This window comes from Chanos chanos, chromosome 9 (assembly GCF_902362185.1).
Source record: "Chanos chanos chromosome 9, fChaCha1.1, whole genome shotgun sequence".
Lineage (NCBI taxonomy): Eukaryota > Metazoa > Chordata > Actinopteri > Gonorynchiformes > Chanidae > Chanos > Chanos chanos.
In genome coordinates, this window is record NC_044503.1 from 5,110,908 (window position 1) to 5,130,023 (window position 19,116).

The following is a 19,116-nucleotide window of genomic DNA, read 5'->3' on the forward strand; positions in this document are numbered from 1 at the left end:
TTTTTGTATGTGCAGAGTAAAGTTCAGGTGAAACTAAAGGCCATGAGCAGTTGAAGTGGTAAAATCAAAATATGGTCAGAGTACTTTAACTGTTTGTCTCATGGGTACGACACCACAAAGCAAGATTTGGGAGCAAGCAACAAAAGTTCATCCGAAAAAAAAAAACCCCCAAAAAACTCAAGACTAATCAATAGGAACTTCTCTTCTCTACTCCTGCTGCGTGTGGAATCACCCCTGAGACTAAGCATTCATACTGATGACGCCAAACAAGAACAGTCAGATTTGGAGTAAAGTAAGCATTTTATTCTGCGTACTGTGACAACATGCAGATCGGTCAATTGTCTTAAACTAAAACCCCAAGATTCATGCACACGGTAAGAAAAAAAAAAAAATTATAAACATGGAAAAAAAACAGCAATGAAAACAAAAACTACATACAATAGTTTGTCTTATGGGAATTTTAAACCATAAATATGACATTCCAGAGATGGAGAGGGTAAGTCTATATGGATATGAAGAAAGAGAGGGAGAATTAACAAGGAAGAAAATTCGTTTAGGAATTAAAACCCAGCGGCGAGAATTTTGAGCTCTATTCGTCGAGTGGAATTCAGGTTCTCACTAGTGCAAATATCAGCATAATATAGCACAACCACTGAAAGAGCAACACAAACAAAAACAAAAAAAATAATTCACAGGAAACAACAAATGCAAAGAGTTGCTAATTTTATCTTGAGAAATGACAACATTTGGTGCATGAGTGTAATCAAATCAATGTGTGTGTGTGCGCGTGTGTGTGAGTGTGTGAGTGAGTGAGCGCGTGCAGGCGGTCGGCGTTATTCGTCGTCGGATGAGTCTCTCTCGATACTGTAAGCCATGAAGAAAGCGTCGGGGCGGGTTGGGACGAGGGGATGGCCCGGTCTCACAATCTCAAAGCCCAGGAAACTGAACGTCCGCAGTAGGGATGCTAGAGAGACCAACACAAAAGAGTGTGTGTGTGTTAGACGCCGTGATACAATCGGAATATTCTAGCAGCGTGACTTAAAGGACGTTAAAGATTCTCAATTAGCGTCTCTGCCAAGAGCTAGCGCATCATCCCAGGAGCTGAGCGCAGTATTCCGTTGGCTCCTCTATAAGATTTCTTAGTGCGCGTACTTACGTAATCTAATACATTACATAAGAGCACTTCTCCATGACATAACCAGACATCCTTTTGTCAATTTAACCCTTCTGAGGTGGACTGGGAAAGAACCATGCAGAAAGACAGAGACAGAGAGAGAGAGAGAGAGAGAGAGAAAAAGAGAAGCTAGGAACACACTGTCTCACCTCTATCATCACGATTCTTATGGAAGCAGATGAAAACGTGATCAACTTGAAGTTTCTCTTCAGCGAATTCTAGCAAGAGAGCAAAGCTGGGAGAGGAAAAGTGTAAAAAAAAAAAAAAAAAAAAGTTAGTGAAGTCATTTCATCTACAGACAGACAGCAAAACAACTCCAACAAATCCCTAATTCAACAACACCACACACATACAAACAAAACGTAAGAAAAGTAAAAATGTTAAAGGAAAGCACATAATCCTCCGAGGGAAAAAAAAAAAAAAAAAAAAAAACACGTTAGAAGAAAACGTGACTCATCAGACACTCCTTTGTGAGGATCCAGGGGAGTATACTGGATTTAAAAGGTGACGGGGGGGGGCCTCACCTGTCCTTGCTGCCCTCCGGAAGAGCTCCGGGAGGAATTTCGATGTAAAGATTTGCTCCTTTCAGCGCCCCCCTCCACACGATGTGTTTGCCTTCCAAGTGCCGAGGCTCAAAGAGCAGGAAACGCACGCGGCCGTTCGAGGGGGGGGGTGACTCCTCCAGAACCAGCAACTGAGCATCCTGATGGCATTCAATAAAACAAAACAACAACAAAAACATCTTTCATTCACCAGTTTAAATTAACAGAGGTTTTAAACAACTAACCTTCATTATGGTCTTAGGAGAAACAGATCACCAGTATGAATCATTGGTGCTTGTTTTTGCAAAGTTTTTTTTTTTTTAAATCATCATTTTTCAAGATTGAGGAAGAACTGAGTGACAAAAGGCTGTGGTTTCAGTTCAGCTGCCAGCTTTAAGTTTCATTTCTCCCTTTCGGCAGCTACGGTTACTCATTACTCCATTGTGCAATAACTCCCATATCAAAAAAAATAAAATAAAAAAAAAAACAACAAAAAGAGTCATGTTACTGAAGTCCAAGGCATGCATGTTCTGAGGCTGTTATTCCTTTGAAGCAAGAATTCACTCTCGTGCCTTAAAGCTAATGCCTCTACGTGCACATGTATATGCGAGTGTATTGCTGCTGACAGAGGTGACATGAGGATGAGGATGAGGAAGAGGAAGAGCGACTCACAGAGTAGAATATCTTAGCTGAAAGATTGTGATCCCTCTGATCGTCCCCTCGCCCACCTGGGATCTTCAGGGGTGGGAGAGGGGCATCAGGAGCACCACAGAGGCCCCGGACACGGGTTACTGCAACAGCCGGAGCACCGCCGGGGACTGGGGAGAGGGACAAATTTAAAAAAAAACAAAAAAAAACAAACAAAAAACATGTAAACGAGAGAATTTATCGTGATGTCTGTGTAATCGAACCACTGTGTGGATCAAACAAAAACAGTAAACTTTTTTTTTTCCCCTTTTAAATGTTCATTCATCCAGAACCTTTGACTGAATTCAATTTTGAATATAGTAACACAAAAGAGGTACACATTCACAGGTGCCAACATATTCAAAATAGCCAGCCAAACAAAACAAAACAAAAACAGGTTGGACTTGACTTTGAGTGGAACTGCCACCCTGGTCCTTATTTCACAAGAACCACTCGAGAGGTTTTGGAATGTGTTTGTTTGTTTTCCAGCAAAGTACACCAAAAGCTTGGCGGGTTTTCAACCATATGCTCACTGTTCACAGAGGATCACAGAAGCATTACACAAATTGGGTCAGCTGACCTGAGACAAAAGTCACGACCGTCCAATAAGAACGTCCTTAAGCCGTCCTCCTATTGGACGGTCTTGACATCTGGCTCAAATTATCTGGCTTAACTGAGAAACTGACCCCTGCGCCATAGCCACCCCCCCAGGAGAGACTCGACTAATCCCAAACAGTGCTTCTTTTCAAGATTTAACATTAACTACCAACGCTTTACATGGTTCGTCAGCCCCGGTGCACTGCACGGCAGACTCTGAGTTAACTATTAATCGAATGCTCCTTGTGTGGTATAATCAGATCCTGAAGTGTTAAAATGTAAACTGTTGCGCAGACAAATTACGGTTTTATCTGAAGAAACACACATGACCGTTACGAAAGTTGGCAGAGACGGCCGCTATTTGCAAAAGCAGGCGGCCAAAACAGCAAAGGACCGCTGGTGTTACGTGTGGTCAGAGGGGCGGGCATAAGAGGAAGTCTCGAAGCCTGCTACGTCGCCCCCCCCCCGAGCTTCATTAACAATGCCTAAAACTGAACATCCACAGCAAACAAGAGGCGCGCTCCCTTTTCATTCCCCGTCGACTAAACCAGCTCGACGGCTCTGGGTCGAATGCATTCGCTAAATGAATCCATAAACACTACTTTCCCAGTTTCCAATCACAAAATGAAAAAGGAGTGGGACATTCTGGGGCTAACGTGATGATTTTTTTTTTTTTCGTTGTTGTTGTTAAAATAATAACAAATAATAAGAATTCATAAAAACCACATTCCCTTTGATTACTGTCGCACCATGCAGAGCCATGTCGAGCCAAAACAAAGAGAAACGACTTATCAGTGGGCAGTGGCAAGTGTTGGTAACAGGAGTATGTTCCAACCCCCTTAGTTCGTCTACAGCTCACTCGTATACACACACACACACACACACACACAGAGAGAGAGAGAAATGGCAGTCAAGCAGGTCATGTGATGCTCAGGCTGATCCATCCTGCACATTTCCTAACTCAAACGTGAGAAATGTAGCACCGTGCCCAGACGAGCTCCTCTAACACACCTACGCGCGGGCATCAGTGCGCGTGCACACACACACAGGCACCCGCGTGCGCGCGCACGCATACAAAGAGGCTCAGTAAAGCCTGCGACAGCTGTAGCAGTCACGTGGGAACGAGGCTCTCTCTGTTGCGCAACAGCTTCTCTGATGAATGAAAATGAACAGGACTCCTTCAAAAACACTCCGCTTAAAAAGCGATCCCTCTGGAAAGTGTAACATATTTTTGGGTCTGTGTGCGCGCGCGTGCGTGCGTGGGCCTCACACATAGGTCCTCTGCACCGTTTCAGAATGTTCGGGATTTGGGACAACATCATATCACAAGGTCAAACCAGCTGGCAGCAGTCACAGCTGTTTCACAGAGCAACACAGGAGAAGCACAAAGGAAGCCAAACCTCTGCCTTATCCACCAACACCAGCACCGCTGACACTGACTACACCCTGAAAAGGTGCTAACTATGCCTTAAATTAATCCAACAGTTCGTTTACATTCAACAGCAATTCAAGGGAGAAAAAACGTTCAAATACGTGTTTCCCCCCTAAATACCAAAGGCACACTGTAAGAGTGGGGGGAATATGACTCTCCAAGTATCTGTTTCATCAGAGCACCTCACGGACGTTTTACCAGGATTGAGTCAACACTTGACTTCACACTTCTCGAATTCAGTACATTCCATTTTACTGCTTTTCAGTGACCTATATTCTTTCTGCTGACCCACGCGTTTCGCTATAGGAGTCGTTTACTGACAAACGTTTACCGTCTCTATTCTAAAACCAGATAAATTTGTTTATAAATCCAACAAGAAACACTCCACATTCCCCAGAGAATACATAAAATTACCACAAAGAAAATGTGACGCGTTTATCACGTCGAAGTAACACCTTACAAATACGTGATATATTGATGACGCACGAGAGACAAACAGGGGGCTGGACGTCGCCAGAAATTTCTACTGAAACGTTACATATTAATATTACACGATGCAATAATTTCAGGGGGGAAAAGTTAATAATTTGAGAGATCCGATAGAGCAAACTAGTTAAATCACAACTGGCTGCCGTTTCTACACCATTTCGGTAGTAATACTGGCAGTGTTCATGGGGAAAATGAAAGTGAATAAACACTAAAACGATATTTAAATCAACACTTTTTCAGGCAATTAGCCAATTCGGAGAACAAATTTGATAATCTCTCTCTCTCGCTTATGTATACGTTTCGTCGAAAGGTACAGGACAAAAGTATCAGAGTGCAAAATTATCTCACAGTTTATAATTTTGATGAGGTCCACTTGCTAGAGTAGGTGATGGATTAATTAAATCGCTAATTTTGCTAACAAGGCTGACGCACGTATGCAAACAACATTAATTAGCACAGCTAGCTACGGGAGCTAGTCACCCTAAAACAGGTTAGCTTATAAAAGTAATTTCTCTCTAGAATATTCCACTGAATCAAACAGTCCTCGGTATGCGGAGACCCGTTTTAAAGAGTGTATGATTATTTCGAAGTGGCAATCTTAAGATAACATAGTATGATCGTTATATGCTTATCTGTAACCAGAAATAACCAGGGAACAACCAGGTATGCTATTAACTAACATGCTAATCCACCGTTGCTAAATTTAGCTAGCGTAATATTCTCTCGTAGCAACTAACACTGAACGAGTTAATCGCGCTTGAAAAGCAAACCACAATCTCAATTCAGTATTTTTAATTTCTCCTCCTAGCAAACAACCAATACTGCTTTTGTTGTAATGAGAAACCAACAGCCGAATCGTACCTGGTTATCAAAGTGCCAAAAACAGCACAGGCCAAAGATCAGTTGGCGAGTAAACAACCCGAGCCATTCGCCTCGGATAGCTATCGAGTCGAATTTTAACAGTAGCTACAGACACAACTGTAAAACCAAACTAAATGAATCGACATAATATAATTTTTGGACCCGAAATATGATTTTTATTAACATTAAACCGTGGTACATATATTGTGTAATACGCATGGCAAAGGGTTCTTTAATCTTTGTTGCTGTCGCTTAATTCTCGTGTTCCCTGAAAAGCGTTCGATAGTAGGAGGTGTTATGACTAGCTAGCTTAACGAGCTCAACTCTTTGCTTATGCTAGCTATGCTAACTAAAATAGCTAGGCCGCGGAGACCTTGACGTAAAAAACCCAACTCAACACCTATCTTACCTTTCACTCTCGGGTTTATTGTGGGTCATTTCGATCACTGGCATCTTGGATATATTACTCTCTTTTTCTCTGACAAAACAATGACTATTCAGTATCGTTTGAAGGTTAGATTTAACCATTCGGCCAACGTCCAGGCCCTCAGATCTGCGTCTTTTCACCTACTCAATCGAGCTGAATACTGGTAGACAGTGGTATTTATACAGTGATAGGGCTTTGCGACCCAGCGTCACCGAAGGGAAATAACAATATGGGAGTGTCTTGTCAAGCCGATCACGTCACGTAGCAATGAACTGAATTACTGCACAGAATTATTTTATATAATCCTACCACAAATCAGGAAACAAGTAGATATTATTCGTGTGAATCCATTATTAGAACGACCGGATGTTTTTTTTGATGTTTGGTTTAATGTCTCCGCGACTGTGTCGTGGAGGAATATCTTTGGATCCTGTTAAAAACATTACTCCAATATCCAGCAGCCGATTTGTTATATTTTAACAGGGGGGATGGCCCAGTGGTCACTGACACTACTCTATAAAGTATATAGGGGCATGGAAGGTTATCAAAGGGGATGCATTTTGGTTATATTGCTAACAAGGGGGATGGCATTCCCCTTCACCCCCCCCCCCCCCCTTATAAATCGCCTACTTCCACTGTGTAGTTATTTTACTGCATTGCATATAATCAAAAAATAAGTCAGTGCCACGATTCTGTGCTTTCCAGTGCAACAATCACTGTAAACCGCTGGCGTGGTTCTTCCCCTGTAATGTTTCTTTATCTTGAAAAGGTGTGGAGAACTCATGGAATTACCTAGAACATTCATGGCAGGTTACACTCTAATGTACCTGTACTTTGATCCATGCATATCTTGAATACGTGATTTCATTGTAACATGCAGGACAACAGTAAAAAAATTGTTGCAATACCTGACAGAGTGGTGAAAGTGCTATCTAACTACTGTAGCCAGTCGCTGTAATGCCCCCCTCCCCATCATTATCAGCATCAGCAACAACATTATCAGCAGCATCATTCATTCTTCAGCAATTTGACCTCACTGGCAAATCACTGTTTACTAATGATCCCTCCAGTCTCAGTCGTTTTTTTTTTTTAATTGATTTTAAATGCCAACTGATGTGTAACAACTAAAAATAAACCAAAGGTTAAACACAACATTTACAAAAATGCAGACACTGGATGATTCCTGTTGTGTTAATACCGGCATTACTGCAAATAGGAACAGTATAAAGGCTTACTAGGGTGAATAAAGGCTTACTAGAAAAAGAACACTCTTTGAAGAACAGAACAGTGCAGTATTGCAATGAGACGAGAACAGTCTAAACACTTAAGACTTGAGAGATAAACACTATAAACTCTTAAAAGTCGTTAGACCCTACACACACACTGTCTCAGAGAAAGAGAGGCCTCGCATTAAGACCCTGTCGTGGGCATCGGTGTCAACATTATGACGGGGTGGGTTTTTTTTTTTTTTTTCATTCATTGGTCACCTGTGGCTGTCAGTCAGCCTATGTGCATTTGATGCGGAACACTAGACCCGTCGTGCCACTCAGGTTTTGAAATCATATCTCTATTCTGTCACCAAACAGCAAAGGTTATGCCAGGTAAGACCTAAAGAAATACGACATATAATATTTTTTTTAAATCAAACTGTCACTTTTCTAAGAGCAACTAAGAGTCGATCATGTGTTGTTTATTTCTCCTGTTGCGAGTCTCTCTGCTGATTCGACTTAATGTCTATTTTAAGTCATGTTATTACCGCTGTGTGCCACATATACTGAAATCATGACTGCATCTCCTACCATGAGCATAAACATCAGGTGTTCACAGCTTTACACAACTGCTCTCAGAGAAAATGACATGCAGTTTTAAAGGAATCATAAATTCTAACAAATAAGTGGGAAGTTTGAATAAAAAGTAGGTCATCATTTATTCAGATATAAGTCATTTTATTTCAGTTCAAGGCTACTGATGTTGTATTGTTACTTTTGTTGTTACTTTGATTTTACACCATGAAAAAAAAAATTTGCCCATTTTCTGCTCTTCCAAAAGGAAGCACTCAGTCTCTGAAGAACAAACCTCACCAAAAAAGTTTGTATCCTTGTAATACTAACAGTTTTTCTACTGCATGAGAATGAAATGTCTGATTCTTGTCTCCTGACATCTGTTTTGATCTTCATTCATAGTACTAAATTTGCTGGTTTCTCTACATATTACTTTTTTTTTTTTATATCAAGCCATTGTGTCTGCATGTTTTGTTTGCTGCATATATCTAAATGATTCTGGGCGGGGGGGGGGGGGGGGGGGGGGGGGGCTCTGCTGTTCAGTTAGAGTGACATTCAGTTACAGTTTCCAGTCACGTGATGTTCTAGTTCATCTTGATATTACTCGAGGAGATAACTTGTTCTGACATGACATTCTCTGACTAATAGTGATCTACCAACGGATTTTACCCATTAAGAGTTTGAGCGAGGTCAAAAACCCTTGGAAAGGAGTCACGCTAAACCGTTGCATTCTGGTCGCCATCATCGTTATACTGGTCAGCTCTGCAGTGGAAGAAATGGAAGGTGATGGATAAGATGCTTTCCACCAAAACTCTGTATTCTGTTTCTGTCTTTGTGCAATGTCCTTACTTCATAATTGTATCACCACCAAATAAATGTATCGCTTGATGAATCTGAATGACCCATACAGAGACTCCAGAGACTCATATACATATATATATACATATATATATAGAGAGAGAGAGAGAGAGAGAGAGAGAGAGATTATTCTGTTTCTGTGTGTGTTCCAGAGGTTTTGGGGCCGTATTTTGAGGAGGTTGAGGGAGCCCTGAGAGGGAGTGAAGGAGATCTTCAGCACACTGGCATAACAAATGAGGTAATCAGGGTCAGAGCTGTGGAAGCAGAACTGCGTTACTTTTTGCTGATTTGAAAGCATTTTGAAATTGATGAGGTTGAATTTGTACCTCTGTGCTGGTGGTTTGGGTCAAGAGAGATAGCTGTTGGGCCCAGACATCTCTAACAGGAAGCCATGACTTTAGCGCTTAACATTTCCGGGATTTCATTCACTTGTGTGGTGTGAGTGGGAGTGTTAACAGACTTCATACGGGAAAGAAAAATCAGTCACTGAGCCTACTAAACCACAGAGAATACCAACCCAACTGCTATCCTAGCTATGCCCATCTCATACTAAATCTGCACCCTCTGAGAATGAAGGACCATCCAGTTCCAGGTGGTCTTTGCTTTAGCCATAATGTTACATTTGGGAAGAATTCGGCGAGTGAGATTAAACTTGTTTCATTTCTTAAGCGAGACTGGACTTGTGTTTGGGTTCTTTTTTCTCAGACTGGGTCATGGTGGGACACCCTCGCGTTCTGGAGCTGGGGTTCGGACGACGTCGATAAGCAAACTGGAAAGAGAGGCCTGAGAAGAGGAGAAGCTGGGGAGAGGACCGGAATGTCCAAGATCCGAAACCGGGAAATGCCTACGCGTGGGTTACTAAAACGAAGGGAAGAATAATGATGAGGGACACGGAAAAGAAGGGAGAGATATGGGGTTTTAGAGGAGGAGAGCTTAACGGAGGGATGCAGAAACTGCACGAGGGGTCAAAACAAGAGAATAAACGGAGCTGACGTCAGTCTTAACAGCAGAACAAAATCGCTATGAAATCACACTCTTTTTACATGTCTGTGAGTCAAACTGCAGAGTTTCTCAAACGTTGACGAGGGAGAGCGTTAATAACAGTTTCAGTTAGAGGTTTTCGGCTGATGAGCGCGTGCTCTAACGCGTCGTTGGACTTGGGTCCGAGACCAGATTACAGGAGCTGGAGTTTATTGCTTTAATGTAATTTGAAATCTATGTGTAATTATCTTTTAAGCCAATGAGGAGTCAATATGTGTCATGGGTTATTTTATTGTGTGTAAATGCATTTGCTAGAAATGGAATACTTGGAAGACCCTACAAACCGGTATAAAATACATACAAGGATATATACACATAAAACATAACTGGGAAAATAGGCAACAAAAAAAGGGGGAAAAAGCATACAAGGAGTGAAAATGAAATTGTTTGAAATGTCAACATTCAGCTGAATGGCGTTTAATTTGTCACTGTTGTTTGCAATGTCCTTCTGCACCTTTTTCGTCAAACAATTCTATTCTCGTTTGATCTGCTTTCTTGGGTTCGCTTCAGATGTCATCAACTGTTTACGCTTACAGAGATATGTAATTGAACAATAAAAACCACACACACACACACAAATACATAATAATTTATATAAGTTTGGGTGTGTGTTTTGCGTGTAAAGATATAGTCAGTGCATATCATGTCTACAACATGTGAGAGAGAAATCAATAAATAATTGAAAATAACGTATTTTACATGAAAAAATAAACACAAGGTTTATGAAAAAACAAAGCTCGCTCTGTCTATTTTCACAAACGGTCACGAAGTTTCCCCCCACGGTTCTCCACCCTGCGACACGTCGACGTTTTAACGGCACCCGCACTCTTTGGCCACCATGTTGGTTTTGACGGAGATGCTGGTGCCCTCGCTGTTGAGCTCTATCACCAGCAGGTCTTCGTAAACCACGGGCACACAGCAGGGTTTTCTCTCCAAACTGTGCCCGCCCTCCACGTGACTGTTCAGCAGAATCACGTGGTTGTTCCCGTTGGTCAAGGGGAAGCTGCAGGCCCCCCCACAGTTGTTGATAGCGACCGTGGAAGGCTGCAGGAGATACTTCTCCAGGGACACGGTGAGGATGTGTAACCGACACGCGTTGGTCTTCGCCGGGCTTTCCTGATCACCTCTGGCAGCCCGTTGGCTTCTCTCATCCTCCCAGACAGACAGTATTGTTTGTAAGGCTTTCAAGAGCAAGAGAGCTCGATACTGGACCTCCTGAGGACTCTCCAAACCTGAACGGAAGAGATATAGGCCTGGACATGAGATGAATTTCTTTTTTTTTTTTTCCTTCTTCTTCTTTTTTTCATTTAGCAAATGCTTTTATCCAGGGCAACGTACCAGAAGTGCATGCAAATCAAATAGAGCTAATCAAATGCCATCATCAAGCATAGAACCTTCTCATGATAAAGCGCCACTAACAGTTACTGAAGATTGCTGTCATTTCCTAAAAATAATTTCTATTATAGCTGGTCAAGATGTGAGTTGAAAGGTGAATTTTTTTAGTCACCAGGAGAATACAAATGGGAAGTCAATGACATTCAGCTTTGTTCTTACACTGTATCCAATGCCGTCTTTTCTAAACAACCATTTCCATCATCCATTCTTGATGTAACTTAATTAGTAAGTTACATCGAGAATGGTTGCAATGGAGACATGGAAGGACCAGTTCACGACTATGACTTTGTCTTAAACCTAGGCCTTCGAAACCAGTCAACAGCTCTTTGTCATTTAAACCCAGCAGTGACTTAGATTATTAAATTCTTGTTCAAATCCTCAAGTCCTTAGATTAGTTTATTCATGTGGGTCAGTTCAGGTCTAGAGTGAAAATGTGTGGTTTGGGAGAATAAGATCAGTGTGCACTAATGAACCTACAATATGTTACCAATGTTAACTTTCAATCATCCAATCAAAGACCACCTCACCTGCACCAGGCTCCTCCCCTTCTCTGGGTAGTACGGTCAGCTCGCTCAGTCTCTGCAGCCTGTCAATCACCCCTTGCCCCACCTCCTCCCTGCGAACTTGGCCCAATGCTTCGTCCAACCGTGTTTGGAGCACTGAAAGAAGGGTGGGCTCGAGGTCTAGCTCCACCCTATGGCCCAATAAACCCAAACCGTGTTGGGGGAAAGAGAATAGCGTCGGTCCTGATGAGTTCATCAGGCCCAAGAGCAGAGATTCGCTGGATGACGCCCCCAACACGAGGGGAGGTAAGGAGTGAAGGCGGTCCAGGGTGACTGCGGCGGGGGGAGACGAACGCTGCTTCTGTGGAAGGACCTCGTTCAGGAACGTCTGCAAATCACAGAGGAAATGGAAGGTTCTGGAAGGAGCGAGAGGACCCGGGGAGGCTCTGTGGGAGAGAGAGGTTTTTGTGTTTTTTTGGTTTTTTTTACCGGACTGGATGATTCAGGGCTGAATCTTAAGCACATGATATGAAATGTGAAACATTGAGGTTATGAAGAAGTAAAGGATGCGCGTGGGACGGACACACACACACACACACACACACACACACACACACCTGTCATCTTTTGTATGAGAGGCCCCTAAAACGTCTGTCGTTCCTCTGCCCATGGCGAGAAGAACCGCTGGGTTTCTAGAAACACTCTGACCCTCCGTCTTTCTCGTTATGACTGACTGTAACTCAGACAAGCCAAGCCTCTGCTCTGAAAGAGAATCGAAACAGAACTCATAGATGCTTTTGTAAACAAAAAAAAAAAAAAAATGGAATCATAACAAAAAATAAAAAATCCCCAGTGAACCCAAAGCAGAGAAACCAGCTTCTCTCACCATTTTCTGTTCTCGTTTTCCACGCGCTCATTCTCAGCTTCAGACGACCGTGTGTGTGAGTCTCCGAGGGGTTACCCTGCAGAAGAAGGAACCGTGTTCTCGGCGAAACACACACTGTCTGAAAAACAAGGCAGAAGAGATGAGTCAATTTCAGGACAACAAAGGAAACACAACAACAGCTGTGGCTATAAGACTGAATCAAACTCAAAGACATACATAGTCTTACATAAGAAAAAAAACACGCTGTAAATTTGTACGTCACATATTTGAGTGTATCTTCTGAGAATATATAAACTCAACAATTTTTGACATACATTCTCTCTCTCTCTCTTTCTCTCTCTCTGTGGAATTCAGAAGCTCAAAGAAAAGCAGTATTTTTAGTGTATCAAGACTAACCTGTGTGCTGGGCTGAAGGGAGGGGCTGTTGATTGACAGCCTCAGTTGTCCTGCTTTGGAAGAATCCACAGAGAACAGGAGCATCATGGGAGCCTGTCCTGCCGGACTCCCGTTTTTCGGGAGGGACTTTTGGAGATGAACAGTTAGTGTGATATCTCCATCCTCCTCCACATCATAGTGCTCTACCAAGAAGATCAAATATAACAATAAAATGAAACCAGCAGAGCATACTTCTGTCAGTCAGTCTAGAACAAGTTGGTATTTATTTGTATCCCTATAATCTAGAATAAAATTGGTATTCATTTGTATTCCTATAATCTTGAGTAAAAGTGGTATTCATTTATATTCCTATAATCTAGAATAAAATTGGTCTTCATTTATATTCCTATAATCTAGAATACAATTGTATTCATTTGCATTCCTATAATCTAGAGTAAAATTGGTCTTCATTTATATTCCTATAATCTAGAATACAATTGTATTCATTTGTATTGCTATAATCTAGAATAAAATTGTATCCAGACACCAGTGGTTCTGATACTGAGTGCTGTTGTGTTCATATCCTTATCGTGATACTGCAGGTCACAGTCTAATCATACGCTGCCTTAAACATGTATGAAATTATTCATGTTTTATTTATTTACGCTCTTTATCAAACTACATCCCATTACTTTTCAGGCAGAATCAGCACGTATATATTACAAAGCAGGATTTTTTTTTTGTTAGAATGAGAACATAGACCAAAAATTAACATTGGCCAATAGGAGAATAGCTGGGAATATTGGAACATTTTGGACAGTCCTGGCATTGGCCGGATATTACGTATTTAACTAAATAAATGTTGCTTCATAGTTTACGTCTCCCGCAGTAACAACAACATACAGTTTCAGCAATATAAATATTCAATATCATGATACATAAGAGAAAAAAATCATATATGGAAGTGGAGGATATGGATGTGGACATGAAAGCGTTCAGTGCTGTCATGTCTATGTTAACACCACATCTCGGTGACACACTCAATATTCATATTAATTACTTGATAACATTTCCACATCGGAGAGAAACATCAGTACCTTTCACCGGGTACAACAGCTCTAGGCCGTGGTTCTGGTTTTTGGCTTTCTCTGCCAGCAGAGTTAATGCAGATAGCTGGAAATCCAGAATTCCGTCGGAACCTGGGCAAAACCCGAACCGGCTCAGATCCTCTCTGTTCAGCTCGCTTTCCTGATCCCAGGAATCTCTGATCTCGGCGAAAAGGCCGTCGAGAGCATCACTGTGATCCGGAGCCGCTCCAGAACACGGTGTAGCTGCGTAAACATGAGGGTGGTGTGGTGGTGTTAGACTGTGGGAAAGTGAAACACTCTTCTTTTCTCCCTCGCTTTCTTCTTTCCTGTTCTTTCCTTCATCTGAGACGTATACTTGGTTTTCTGGAGAACGCAAATGAAATATAACCGAGCTTTAGTAAGACCGTAATGTATGTCGAATACAATGCATTTTCAATCCAGCCTGAGAATTCCTACCCACTTTTCCTGAAAAGTTGTGGTATGATCGAGTTGTGCGTAAACTGCAAGGATTTACACACTCAGGTATAATCCAAACCTCAGTTGCAGCTTAATTAGGGTTTAAAATAGTGTCTTGTATAAGCTCTGAGAGGCAAGGACTGAATATTCATTCTGTAATATTATTTATTCCATAACGCTGAGTGGTAAATTGTCCTTCCTCTGTGTTTCATCCTAGAGTACATTCAGTGCAGTCATGCAGGTCAAGCCAAATGAGCAGACAGGCAAACATGCGGTGAACAGACCTGGTCCTGGGTGAGTTGGCTGCAGATCTTGGTTCTGGTCCAGTTCCCTGTCCCTCTCTGTGTGTTGATGTGGTCCAAGGGCTGCAGTCTCAGCCACCAGAACCAGCAGCAATAAAGAAGCTAAACCAGGACGCAACCCCATGTCTGCAGGTCCGGTCGCAGCTGTGCCGAATCTCTTGTTTTGGGCGGGTCGGCGAGGGAGATGGATTTTATACATTCCTGTCCCCGTGCCTGAAGAGGACAGCTTGCCAAAACAACAACACAACGGTGTGTCCTTGGAGGAATCAGTGTTTGATGTGACTGGTTTTTCACAACAGAACACACACATAGGCTACTCTGAGTGACTGTAGGGCCCTAGAAAAAGCTTTCGCTCTGAAGTTTGCTTTTGGATGTTTGCAGTGGAGAGAGAGAGAAAGAGAGAGAAAGAGAGAGAGAGAGAGAGAGAGAGAGAGAGACAACAGAGTGATCTAGGAGACCATCAGTGCAAATACATGGTGCTACAAAAAGATTCCGAAAAACCACCTTTTCAACCAACCTTTCAGCATAGTTCCTGTCAGTCCCCGTAAACTACAAATTCACGTCTGTGGGCCCTTTCTATCTAAAAAGCAATTTCAAAATCCTGTTCTGGCTCAACAAGTAACCCCCCCCCCCCCACCCCCACCCCCCAGGGCATAGTGTCAATGTTCAGCCAAAGACAATATACACACAAAGGAATACTGTCAAACACCAGACACACACCTGGTCCCTTAACTATGGCTTTCTGTCTGTCTGTCTGTCAGGCTGTTTAAAGGGGTGATGTCTCTCTTTTCACCAAAAGGCAAAGGGATGCAGTCACTCTCTCACTCCCTCTCTCTCTCTGGGAGGTGAAACAAAGCATCTCTGTTCGTCCCCTCCCTCATGGACTTCCTCTTTCCCTGTATGAACAACAAAAGCAAAAACAACAAAAGTTATGGAGGAAAATGATTATTTATTCAAGTCGCTCATTAAGTATTTACATACTTTTCAGCATCATCAAAAGATCGAAGACCTCCAAATACTAATCAGTTAAAGAACATTACAGGAGATGCAAATTAGGCTGACTTTTACCATTTTTATTTGAGGTTCCCGTTGGCTATGTACCAGAAAACAAAAATCAAAATAAATAAAATATGACCAGTGTATCAGAGATATCTGATGACATCGTAGAGGCCTGTTTTCAGCTGGGATGAGATGATAATTTTTTTGATTCTCCTCTGGATGACACAGAAGATGAGAAGATTTGCGCTTATTCAGCTGCAAAGGGAAAAAAAAAAATAGAAAGTGATGTCTTACAGGAGCTGATGACCTAATTTGCATTTTGTCGGTAAGATCAGTTCATACACAGAGACTATTGGCGATAAATAGGAAACACAAACATGTTGTTTATCAGCCTGTTTGTTGTGTGGTTCACACTCTAGGTGGCATTTCTTTTTCTTATTTTTTTTTCTTTTTTTTTGGAAGACACAGCTGTATGACTGTTTTGCAGACATTCAAGGTCCTCTAGTCCTCTATCCCTGTGAGCAGCTACACCAGGGCCAAAAGATAAAGTTCAGGTCCGTTAGCCAAAGTCTAAAAAAAAAAAAAATTCCCCCTACAAAATATTCAGAGAAGTGTAACAAGTATTACTGACCATCTCCTGGCTTGTTTGAACAGTGATTGTGTTGATAGGCTTTGCTGGGAGATTTTCCATGCTCACTACTAATTTTTGCCAGCATACCAAACTTTTTTTTGTTGTCACGTGCAATGAAAAATGCAGCTGTTTTGAACGCCCCCCCCTCAAAGAAAACAGGTGACACTGCTAACTCCATCACAAACCTTTGTGCTTGGGTTCCTAATACGACTCTTAGAATATGTAAACATTTCAGTTAAAACATAAAATACAGCAGTAAAATAAATTAATGCATTTCAACAAACTAAGGTCTATACTCAGTGGCTTTACTCAAAAACAAAATTGGAAAGCCATTCTTAGACGTAAGGTATTTTTGTGTTCTATTTCTGTCAATAAAGGGGGACCCACGGACAATTTCTCAAAACAGACAGCTCCATTTTTGGGCAAGGTTTTTTGATAAGTGTGTGGACTGGACAGAATGTACTGGAACATAATTGAAATCTCAAACAGGCTCAAATGAATTCCTGTTCGCTGCACTATTGTCTCCGGTTAGCCGTGTGTTTCCATGTTTGGTGCGTCAGCTGACTTGACAAAAGGAGCGTTTTGTGAACCAGAGACACAAACATGTTGTCCAAATAACATTAGTACAACTTCGCTTTACCCATAACACCAAAACAACATTTTACAAGAGGTTGAATTTTCAAAGGCAGGTTGGGATTGAAAAAAAAAAAAAAAAAAGCAATGTGTTGATGCAACAAGGTTGAATGACTGATCTAGATCCAGAAAAGCTTTTTTCCTCCAGAGCATGGGAAACAGAAAAACACCACAAACAAGTTGCAGCTGACTTAAATAAGAGAAGCTTTATTCATCATTCTGACAAAACCGAGAAAGCAACAGTATTTCAGTTAAATTAGACGTTAATCACAAATCTAAAACACCAATATCAAAACTGAGATGCCTCTCAAAATCCACTGAGTGTTACATGACATAAGAATGGCTTGCTATTATTGTACCCCATGGCTGCCGTGGAGAATCATTTCTAAAGAGAACAAAAAACACACACAAGGTAATATTGAACTCCACCACCACACACAGGTTGTTCCGCTCCCCGTCCCACACGTGAGGAACGGAGTGAAACAATAGTAATCTGTCGACTTCAAATCACGCCGTGTAATATTTTTTGGTAAACATAAGTCAGGAGTTCAATCTGCAGAGGCTTCCTTTACAAATTCAGAAATTCAGCTTCGAGTCTCATTTTTCTGTGCTAAAAAATATTCATCTGCAGTATTTCATGGTATGCAAGATAAACATTTACAAATTGCAATTGTTTATAATGGATCTTTTTTTTTTTTTTTAAATGTTTAAATACGTTCAATTGGTTCTTTAGGAGAATCTAGAAATAACGGGTGTTTATTTAAATTCATCCATCATACATTTCTCCATCAAATGGCTATGTAAAAAAGTTTCCCTACATTCTTAAAAAAAAAAAAAAAAAAAAGCACATTATCTCTGTCTACACAAGCCAGAGGTTTCAGTCAAACAGAACAAATTAGTGTATTTCTAAATAGCTGAATATTTATTTCAACCCATTTCATTCACACACCTCCACCCACAATTAAACCACAGGAAAGAAAGAAAAAAAAAAAACCCTTAAAACAGAAGGAGCTAGACACTCAGAGACAAAGAAGGAGCAGAGGCCAAGCTTGTACTGAAGTTTATTAGACATTTCCCCCCCTTCAGCACAATGCCAGAGGTGCATGAATTCATAGCTGCATTTTCCTTGTTTAAAGTGAAGGAGAGCACCTTTGCTAAGAGTATTAAAACCATCTGGATCTCATAAGTCATTATAACAATAACAATAAAATCATCATTGATAACAATGGTAAATATATCAAACACGAATTAAAGGGGGAAAAAAAAAAAAAATTATCATCAAAAACATCAACAATAACATTAATCACAAACAAAGACTGTTTTTTTTTTTTTTCAGTGCTGGTAACAAAAGGGATTCTCTTCTGTGGTCCTAGTCCTACAAGGTCAAAATAACGTCCTTGACTTCACGTTTCTATAGGAAAGGACCGCCATACATCTCTGATTTTTATGAATCATAGTCTATTGAAACAGCATTTGGACTCTCCTTAATAACACACTGGCAAAAAAAACAAACAAACAAAAAGAAACAAAACAAAACAAACAAACAAAAAAAAACCCCACATGCACGCACGCACGCGCACACACATACACACACGACAAAATGAGAAATAAAACTCTGCTTGTCTCTAGCAAGTGACATTTGACTCCTAATAGTTAGACTGCCAGCGATGCCCTGGCCCTCCTCAACTGCATACTAGATATCACTACGACCAGTCACATTGGAACATTTCACTTATGAAATCAGCACAGAGGAAAAGGGTTTTAAGTCTAGAAGAGAATTCAGAGCAGTTAGAGAGACAAAAACGACAGGTTTTTTTTTTTTTTTTCGTTTTTTTTTTTTTTTTTTTTTTTAAGAGCTGAGAGTTAAATTTTGGTATACAAGGTGCACCAATCTTTCTGACTCCTATAATGTAAGCAGCACCATTTTTTCACAACGTCCACAAAACACAGGCTGTAGAC

At 41.2% G+C, this 19,116-nt stretch overlaps 2 protein-coding genes across 2 annotated transcripts; both read right to left on the bottom strand.

Annotated features, from left to right (window-relative positions):
• Positions 1 to 281: 281 nt before the first annotated feature.
• On the bottom strand, positions 282 to 6,357 carry oaz1a (ornithine decarboxylase antizyme 1a). Its single transcript, XM_030783921.1, is given in 6 exon segments — positions 282 to 964; positions 1,324 to 1,409; positions 1,699 to 1,877; positions 2,389 to 2,475; positions 2,477 to 2,534; positions 6,192 to 6,357. Coding segments are annotated over 6 exon segments (660 nt in total). The 5' UTR covers positions 6,311 to 6,357; the 3' UTR covers positions 282 to 833.
• A 4,342-nt stretch (positions 6,358 to 10,699) lies between these two features.
• amh (anti-Mullerian hormone) lies at positions 10,700 to 15,093 on the bottom strand. The gene is made up of 7 exons (XM_030784309.1): positions 14,877 to 15,093; positions 14,146 to 14,379; positions 13,070 to 13,251; positions 12,674 to 12,791; positions 12,405 to 12,549; positions 11,818 to 12,233; positions 10,700 to 11,121 (listed from the first exon to the last, which is right to left on the bottom strand). Exons 1-7 carry the CDS (start codon positions 15,091 to 15,093, stop codon positions 10,700 to 10,702), a joined length of 1,734 nt encoding a protein of 577 aa, XP_030640169.1.
• Positions 15,094 to 19,116: the final 4,023 nt, after the last annotated feature.

What these genes read in the sequence shown, in the direction of transcription:
- amh (XM_030784309.1), bottom strand. Translation starts at nt 15,093, where the DNA reads ATGTATAAAATCCATCTCCCTCGCCGACCCGCCCAAAACAAGAGATTC. An exon ending in GCTGTTGTACCCGGTGAAAG is followed by an intron (nt 13,252 to 14,145) that starts GTACTGATGTTT and finishes TCTTCTTGGTAG; the next exon opens with AGCACTATGATGTGGAGGAG. An exon ending in CCCTTCAGCCCAGCACACAG is followed by an intron (nt 12,792 to 13,069) that starts GTTAGTCTTGAT and finishes CTTGTTTTTCAG; the next exon opens with ACAGTGTGTGTTTCGCCGAG.